General features: G+C 39.1%; 1 protein-coding gene across 2 annotated transcripts; it reads left to right on the top strand.

Annotated features, from left to right (window-relative positions):
• Window positions 1-5,742: 5,742 nt before the first annotated feature.
• apof (apolipoprotein F) lies at window positions 5,743-8,472 on the top strand. Of its 2 annotated transcripts, none has more exons than XM_040028792.1 (2): window positions 5,743-5,926; window positions 6,505-8,472. In XM_040028792.1, exon 2 carries the CDS (start codon window positions 6,536-6,538, stop codon window positions 7,811-7,813), a length of 1,278 nt encoding a protein of 425 aa, XP_039884726.1. In that variant the 5' UTR covers window positions 5,743-5,926; window positions 6,505-6,535; the 3' UTR covers window positions 7,814-8,472. The 2 variants fall into 2 exon arrangements, with proteins under 2 accessions (XP_039884726.1, XP_039884725.1); XM_040028791.1 differs by having other exon boundaries at window positions 5,746-5,926; window positions 6,500-8,472.
• The last annotated feature ends 1,286 nt before the right edge of the window (window positions 8,473-9,758 follow it).

The raw sequence follows: 9,758 nt of genomic DNA on the forward strand, positions 1-9,758 counted from the left end.
CATTTCTCTTTCTCAAATTTTATATAGCTTGAGTTAATTTTTAATCCGATTAGCACTCCACCCACCACCCAAAACTCTGTCCCACCCTTGCACATGTATACACATAATTTGTAGTAACTGCCTCATTAGATGTTCCTCATTGAAAAAATGACATTTTTTTCATTAAGACATAAAAGAAACAGGCAAAAAATCTACACAAATCTAAAAATAAAGCTAAATGTTTCATCCTCATGTGGATAAAACTTTGGCTTAAACATTAAAAGAAAAAAAAGAAAGTAATCTGGAGCTTATTTGTATGCTGAATTGTGTACAGACCTTTGTCCATTCCTTATTTAATGCAAGAGACATTAAAAGAAAATGTTTAATGTGGTATATAATAGCTTTGTGACATGGTGCATTATCCAGCTGGAAGCAGCCATCGGAAAATGAATCATACTTTTTTATCTATTCATTATGTGGAATAGGTTTCGCTCGATTATCTTGTTAGAGTTACTCTTCTGTATCTCTCACATGAAATCTCTTTGTCACTGAAATGCATGCTCTTTAAGAAAATGAAACAGAATGTCAGATGGCTTACAGTAACATGTTTGAAGCTTTAGTTTAGGTTTGTGGTCAGGGTGTGAACTAACGTTTTAGGGCGTTGTAGCTTGCAGATATTTGTTGCCTGTTACTCTTAAGATGACTTGTGTTACAGTGACAGACATTCACAAGAGCAAATTTAAAAATGTGTGTGTTTTTAATTATTTAGCATCGCTGCTCCCTTTAATGTAATGAGTGACATCACCACATTAAATGTGAACATATATGAGCATGTAGTGTTTGCCACAAGACATTATGAAACTTGTTCATTCCAAAGTAAGTGCCATAAAGTTTTAACTATTATCTCCTGTCAAACATGTCAGTCAGCCTTCCTGTTTGTCAAACACTACAGTTTATTTGCTCCACAGTTCCACAGAATTGGTTGCTCGTTGCTAGGAAAAACTATTTGCATTAGACATTTTCCCTTGGGCAGTTTTGTTTACCATATGCCACAAAACACACCTTATGTTGTCATTGCTATGAAAATGAAACCCAGCTTTAGCTATCCATGCAGCCAGATGACACATGCAAAATTTAAGCTATTACTTATTAGACATAATGACTGGGATGACCACTAAATTCAGGCAAAACTGAGGTTATTGTAAAAATCCTAGAAACATGGTGTCTAACCAGGTGGACTTGTTTTTGACCAGGATATCTTCTTCCGTGTGCACATTAGACAAATATACACACACATATATATATATATATATTCTTGCATTTGTGCAGAATCTCTAAAATTAGAGTAAATAATCAAGCCCCGTCTCATCCTAAAGACCTCATAGTAATCCAATAGAGCACTTCGCTCTCAGACTGCTGGCTTATTTGTGGTTCATAAGGTATTTAAAAGTTGAATGGGAAGCAGAGCCATCAGCATTTAGTTCCTTCTGTGAAACCAGTTCTCTCTGTGAGTTTGTAATTGGGAGACAGACACCCTCTGCTTTTAAGATTGGTCTTACAACTTTTTTTTTTGATAAATCTTATAGTTAGGACCGGATAAGTTGACCCTCAATCCACTCTTAGTTACACTGCAACAGGCCTATGCTGCTGGCGACTTCCCATGATGCAATGGTTCTTCTTCAGTCACCTTTTTTTACTCACTATGTGTTCTCTCTGGATTCACTCTCTAGATTTTAATTATTACTTATTATTAATCTCTGTCTTTCACCTGTCTCCCACCCCTCACCCCCAACTGGTCGCAGCAGATGGCCTCCCTGAGCCTGGTTCTGCTGGAGGCTTCTTCCTGTTAAAAGGAAGTTTTTTCTTCCCACTATTGCTGAGCGCTTACTCATAAGGCGTTGTCTGATTGCTGGGGTTTTCTCTGCATTATTGTAAGTACATTGAGGCGATTGTTGTCGTGATTAGGTCAGATTATAAATTAAACGGAACTGAATTAAATTACAGTGCAACAGCTCATCAGTGGCTTGATGAGACAGAAGAAACACCCCTACAGACTCATCACATGCAGAACAATTGGTTTCGTTTTCTTTTTGTTTTAATTTTAAATGGAAAATATTTTTAACACTTTTATTCAATTTGTCGGTGGTTAATTTGATAAATTGATAATGCTTTATTGATAGCTTTATTTATTTTCAAATGACTCTAGCAGTTAGCAGTAGGCATCACCCAGCTAACTCTGTCCATAGTTGCTGAAACCTGGTATTAGCATCTCTTAAACTTGATCTAGAATGTTAACGCTTTCATTTTGTACAGAACATGAAATGCACGGAGAACAATTCATCTTTCGCTGAGGGACTTTGTCATTCAGACACATATAAAAGTTCTGAGCTTTTCTATTTCTTTCTTCTTCTTTTTTTTTAACCTCAGTTACTTTGAATTCAGTTTTGCCATAGGCAAAAATATTCTATTGCAACAATAAATCTAAATGTTTAAAGTCTTTCTAACTACACAAAAACAAATACTCATTAGTATCACGGTATCATGGCTGCAGTCGTGCTCAGTCATGCACAAACAAAGTAAAGCAGGCACTTAAAAAACCTGTGGTTCAAAACCTGTTGATGTAAATAAAGTGCTCCACTTATATGAAAAAGCTTCTGAGGATTTTTTATTGGACCCTAGGGTCTTAATCATATCCATATGTGTCATTTCCACTGAATTCCTTGCAGAAATTACTGTGTAAGCAATCAGTCCTCTAATTAGACATCTTATATTATTTATCAACCACATTAAATAGGACCGCTTTCCTGTGTCCGGGCAAGAGCGTCATATATTTGTGTTGTACACTCATCGGTCACTTCATTAAGAAATCTTGCTGCTATCTTGATTGAGCTCCTTTTTCTTTTAGAACTGCACTAATTCTTCATGGCACAGATTCAACAAAGTTTTTAAAACTTTGATTCATATTGACACGACAGCATCACACAGTTGCTCCATATTCATCATCTGCACATCCATGATGACACTCTCCCCTTCTACCACATCCCTAATCTGTTCTGTTGGGATGTAAATAGTCAGCAACTAATACTAATATTTAAAAAATAGGTGAAACATTCAGGTGGTTCATATTTCTTGCGTCAGATGTAAAAAAAAACAAAAAACAAACAGACAGCGTTCTTTTCAGAACATTTTCACGACTTGCTCGAATCATTAAGTCTGTGAAGGTTCTCAGTCATCCAGGTCATCGTAGTCAAAGGAGCTTGCAAAGAAAAGCGTCTGGGCTTCTTTAAGTTGCTTGAAGACGTTTCACCTCTCATCCGGTCAAATGGCGGAGAGTCCCAGATTTAAACCCAGTGGGAGAGGTGAAAACATCTTCAAGCAACTTAAAGAAGCAGAATTTTTATTTATATTGACATCTGCTCCCATGACAAAGAAAATTTTTCCAACATCGCCCCCTAGTGCCAAGAAATCCTCCTATCACACAGTATGCCAGGCATTTCATTAGGTACACTTTGCTACTATTGAGTTGAACCCACTTTTACCCCCAGAACTGCCTTAATTCTCATGCCATTGAGTCAACATGGTGCTGGATACATTCCTCAGAGATTTTTGTCCATTTTTACATAGTTGCATGACAGCATCACACATGCTTCAAATTTGTTGGCTGCACATCCATGATGTGAATCTCCCGTTCACCCACATTTCAAAGGTTTTCTGTCAGATTGAGCTATGGTGGCTGTGGAGGCTGTTTGAATAGGGGGAACTCATTAACATCTTCAAGAAACCAGTGTGAGAGGATCTGAGCTTTGTGTGTTATCCTGCTGAAAGCAGCCATTGTAAGATGGGTAGTCAATACTGTGATCATAAAGGGATCCAAAGTGGTATGCTATGGAAATATTTTCACACCATTAGCTGACATCTATGGTGTCTTCTGCAGTTGTAGCGCATCTTCTTTAAAAATGTGATGTCCTGTGTGCACAGAGATGCTTTTCTACATATCTTGGTTATGATGAGTAATTGTTTGAGTTACTGCTGCCTTCCAATCAGCTTGAAGTGGCCTGCCCATTTTTCTCTGACCTCTGCTCATTTTCTAAACCCTAGAGATGGATGTGTAGTAAAATCTCAGCAAATGCACAGTTTCTGAAATACTCAGACCAGCTAGTGTGGCACCATCAACCCACTACATTCAAAGTCATATTTCATCCATGTGCTGATGCTTAGCAGAGCTTCAGCAGGTCTTCTTGACCTAATAAAGTGGCCAGTGAGTACATATATTTAAGAAACTATTGCTGGTTAACATAAATGGGCCAAAACAATCTGCTCATATGATATGATTGATTATCGTCTAATTGGAAGCAGCTCTGAATTTTATGTGTCTGTGCAGAGCGTTATATTACTGAATTACCAGACATGCAAGAATGACAACAGGACTTGTGAACACATGAAATGACTGATTAACTTTTTTTAATTTATTTTTTTTTTTACATTTTTTTATGGTAGTTGGACAATTTGGTTCTGAATGAGCTTATTTAATTGTAGGACACTCATTGACATACATGGAAATTTAAAACTTTAACTCTAGAGTGTTATCGGAACCTACAAGGAACCTATTACTACTGGAAACTATAAGTGTGGGAGAACATAGGGATGAAAAACCTAGTTTTCCAAATTCTGGAAGAACACTGAACAAGTCTGACATGCTTCAGTCCACTACTGACTGGTTAAATGCAATAATATCACTCTCTGTCACATAACCTGAATTTGCTGAATAAGTGGGAGAAATCCATGTGGAACCTCACAGTGAGTCCCGGGAAGGCCAGTTTTGATGTCTATTTAAGTTACCGAATACGGTTCCTCACCAAATATAGGTTATTCCTGTTATTTGAGAGTTCTGCAGGATTCTAACAGGGGAAAGCTATTTTTGTGTAAGGGTAAAATCGGTGTGTAAAGAGCAAAAGAAAGAGAGTAGCCATAATGAGTGAGTGGTATAGGATCAGGAGAAGAAGTTAAATTCTTTGGATAAGAAGTTCTTTTGTGCTTAATGCCGGTCCAAGAGCAACAACAAACAGGATATGTGCTTATTTTTGAAAATGTTTCACGCCTCAAATCAGTCAAAAAAAACAAAAAAACCAAGCAGGCATTGCAATTCATTAGATTGTAATTTTAAAAATGTAATAAAGGTAACGACTTAAATGCATCATCACAATGACTCTGATAAAGTCACATTTCTAAAAGACACTGATGCTCCTGGTCAAAACTGCACTATTCTGGGTGCAAGATGGACTTTTACCAGCGTTATATTGTGTGTCAACAGAGCTTCAGGGCAAAAAAAAAAGAAGAAGAAGAAAAAGAAAAAGTATGTTTGTAAATGGAGCAGTGTGTAATGCATTAGGATGTAAAATAATGGCACAAGGAAAAGAAACGCACACACAGCACACAGAGTTTTATGTGGGCTTTTGTGTGGGTCTTTACCTTAAATACCCCCCCCCCCCCATCCCCTTCTGTAAGAGATAAATTCGCTAACGGCATGAGGGGAGATTTCTTTCAAGTATTTGGGTCAAAAACAAAACCTGACGACTGTGTGAGAGGGAACAGGGGGAGCAGAGGGACTAGGTGGGGGGCGGGGAGAATGAGAGGATGGCGGGGCAGACAAACAAAACTGCTTTAGAACACATGGACTTTCCCCCACGTGAATCAATATTCAAGCCCTGATCTCCCTGTTGAGCAATGAGGCCAAAGAGAAGAGGGAGTTGAAAGACGGATGATACAGAGGGAGGGCTGTGGGATGTCATGTGTAAAGAAAGAGATTCTCATTGGAGGCAAAGGGAGAGAAGATCACTATGCACGTTTGGAGAAAAGGGAAAAAGGGGAAAACAAAAAGCATCCTACATGGTGAAGCCATCTTGGTCAGACGCTCAGGACTTCATGAGCAACACTAATTATTAATAAGGTAGGTGTACGATAAACATATGGAACAGGATGTTTTTGTTGTTTTTGAGAACAAAACAGGACATGAGGAATTGCTTCAGCTCCGAGTGAGAGGCCAGTTTCAGGACGTGTTGCTCTTTCTTGCTTTGCTAAACAAAATCATTTTTTTACTGCTTTTGCTTTTTTTTTGGTTTAATTTCACTTTAGATGTAGAATAGATTTGTTAATAGCATTTTTTTTTTCGTTAAAGTTACAGTGCGATTAACTCTTTTTTTTTACAAACAGCATTTTTGTTCTGGATTTAAAGGTTAAATGTTCTAGTAAGGTTATTTTCCTGCACAGCGTACCTTTGCAAATGTATAAACACCAGTGAGTCAATATTTGCTTAGTGCCTGCAGCAAAGGATTTAACACCACAAGAATAACACTGCATGGCAGCTAAAAAATTATGAACTCATCTATAAGACAAAGTGGTTTACATTTACTGTGATGACAAACTAACCAAATAATCCAGGTCTTTGATTGCACTATTTACTCAGCACATACAATAATAACCCTAATGTTTTTTTTCCCTTGTTTTTACTATTCCGATTTAGTGTAGTGGCTTTGGAAAAGTGTTCTTTTAAAGCAGGATGATGTCCTCCAAGCTGAAGTGGCTGATTGTGATCCAGCTCCTGCTGAATGAACAGGCCTTGTGCAGGGTCCCACCTCCTTTGGTGCAAAAGAGCACTCTGCTTCCAGGAAGTGACACCCATGAAGCTGTAGAGGTGTCCAAACAGAATCTGGACTCTCTCCTGGGATCTCAAGTTCAGTCTGGTCTCTTACCTGTGGAAAAATCTGAAAGAATCCGATCTGCCCAACGAATGACATCGGTCCTTGGGGCGAAGCTTCAGGAGCAGATTCAAGCTCATTTACACATTCAGGGGAACATCAGCTGTGAGGAGCTGCTGTCAGCCAGCGCTGTGGATGACCAGCTGTCCTCCATGTTTCCACAGGAGCTGTTGGGTCTCTCTTTGGTGCCTGTGTTGGTGGTGGCAGGGTGCCCAAAGGAAGCACAGACCCTGTTGCTGAAGCTGTATGATCTGCTGGGAGTGGCTGATACAGAGGAGCTCCTGATGGAGGTAGAAGGCCTAATAGAGCGAAGGATGAGTAAATCAGCAGCTGCACCAACACCCACATCAGCATCATTGCCTTCAGGGAGAGATCAAACTCAGCGACACATAAAAGCTGTGATGTTTAACATTGAGCAGCTGGCATTCGTGGGAGAAGGCAACACTATTCAGGAGGGGCACTGCGAGGGTTGGAGTCGAGTAAATGGGACCATGCTGATAGGAAACGCTGTGGAGGGAGGCACAGGTGGACTGGAGGATGCTGTGAGCAGCTGTGAAAGCCTGGGATTCCTGTGTGCTGGCGTGACCAGCAGTGGGCGTCACACACCCGGGATGTACCAGGCAGTGTGGAAAAAAGGTAGTCGCATATTGCCATCTGAATCCACAGAATCTGAGACCTGGATCCATCAGTGCAGCGCCACAGCAGCAACTGGTCACCGGTGGAAGCGCAGCACCCAGAGGAACTGCATCAACAAAAGCGAGCAGCGCGTGTACAGTGTAATGGAGTGGATCCCTGGAGTCAGCACACTCTATAACCTTGGCACAGCTGTGTATTACGCCTCAGTCAACTGTTCTGAAACAGCCAAGGAGAGAGCCATCCTGAGCGCCGTTGACCTCGGAACAGATGCCCTAATGGTCGCCACGGGTGGGACTGCTGGGGTAGCAGGCTATGCTCTGGGTGCAGGGGTGAAGACCGGCGTGAAAGCTGGGGTCAAGTATCTGCTCAACTCCATGAAGGAGGAAGATGACATGCTGGTGAACCAGTTCAGCGTGGAGGAGGGTGTCATCACCATAGACTGAAGAATCAATGAATCACCCTCTTAAACTCTGGCAATAAATACTGACATAGCTACATGTGTAAAGATAGAGGATCAATAATTGATAGCTTACCTGTTTGCATAGTAACTATTAGTGATAATTTGCAGTGCAATTTTTCTTTTCTTTTTTTGTAAGTGTGTACACAACGAAAGAATATTATTAAGACAGATTCCAAATTGTCTGCATATATAAAATAATAAAAGAGAGACAATGTAAGCTAACAATGAAATAAAAGTCATTCCACAGAGTGAAAAATGTCCACATGAGCTGAAAACAGATCCAATAATTTAAAACCTCAGAAAGTAAGCTTTAAGCCATTGCTTAGAAATCATATTTTAAGTATATACTTTATAAAGTAGTTTACTAGTTAATCGTATTAGGCAGCAACACTGATGACTGGTCTCAGGAAACAAAACCTTCAGTCCCTCAACACTTTGATTTTGCCCGTCTCTGTTTATCATCTTTTTTATTTTTAATTTGTCTCTTCCTTCAGCTGAAACCTACAGTCAGGTTGTCAGGTCGCAGTCATATTCTCAGCTCGGATTTAATTGCAGGGACACTAGCCTCATGATAAAATATTGTTGCTGTATATTTTTTCCTGTAAATGTTATTAAATTTTACATTAAATTGGTGGCAGTGTATAATGTTATCAGATTGTTTTTTGTGCTGAAAATATTTAATGTGCACGCTCGTGTTGAACTGCAGTACATACCTAACACAGTCTTAATCATGGGAATTTAAACTGTGTATGTACTTCAGCTAAGTGATGCTTTAAAGAATATTTACATAATACTTTAAAAAGAAGAAAATAAGTGGCATGGGGTTTGGCACTTATAAGGCGCCTTCATACTCAATTTAAGCAATCAAAATGCTTCCTACTGTAAATTTGAGTCAGCTGATTACACACACACACATGCGCACACACATGCGTGCACACACACACATATTTGTACAAGGCTTTTTGCAATACCTAAGGACTTTTATCTAACATTCACACTCCAACAGATAACACAAACTGGCCATAAGTGCAGATGTGTTAGTGTGTGATTGTGATGTATTTTATTATCTTTTCCCATATAACTAGAGCAGACTTGACTGAAATCAATAAAACTCTTTATGTTTTATTTAAATTTTGTTCAACGTAAACGCTAACAATGAAGTTCAAGGTCAAATGCTTAGCCAGTTGTGGAATTTGAAGATGTGCCATGAAGAATTGTCGGTAAAGTTAAACTTTTCACTGATTTTATCATTTGGGGTGACCCTGACCTTAACCTTGGCCTGATTTTCAGCACAATTAAATCAGCTCGAGCTGTTATTGATATCTACCATCACACAAAATTTTGATATCTTCAAAACAGTGGATGTTATGCTGCTAACAAACAGACAGACAGACAAACAAACCAAACTGATTACATACTGCCTCCCTTCAGGGGGGAGAAAAATTCTGTTTAACTGCTTCACTTTCAGGGCCTTGACATTTTGCAATTGGCCACACTGTTGCGAATTAGACTTAGATCTAAGAGACGCTCCTTGGTATTGGCTTACAGGATACACTCAAATTTCTATTTAATTCCAGCTGTCTGAGATGTTTGTGAATTTGTCTGTTCTCTCTGTTGATGCAGATTATTTATGAACCAAAAGAAAGAAACCCACTGTGTTTCTTTTTTTGTGTGTGTTTGGTGCTGGCCCTGTGACTGACCGGTGACCAGTGCAGAGTGTTGCCTGTCTGTTGCCTAATTCCCTCTGACTTGATCAAGATGTTCTTACACAACATATTATTTATTTAAAATAACCTGCGACACTCTAAATATACTGAAAAAAGGATAAGAATCAAAATATTTAATCTGATAGGCCCAACAGACCTATAGAATGTATGGTTAAGTTAATAATAATAACTATATTAGATTTGCAAAAGAGAAATTATATT

Source organism: Simochromis diagramma, unplaced genomic scaffold (assembly GCF_900408965.1).
Source record: "Simochromis diagramma unplaced genomic scaffold, fSimDia1.1 OVJJ01000483.1, whole genome shotgun sequence".
Classification (NCBI taxonomy): domain Eukaryota; kingdom Metazoa; phylum Chordata; class Actinopteri; order Cichliformes; family Cichlidae; genus Simochromis; species Simochromis diagramma.

Coding starts and splice junctions, on each gene's coding strand:
- apof (XM_040028792.1), top strand. CDS start 6,536: ATGATGTCCTCCAAGCTGAAGTGGCTGATTGTGATCCAGCTCCTGCTG.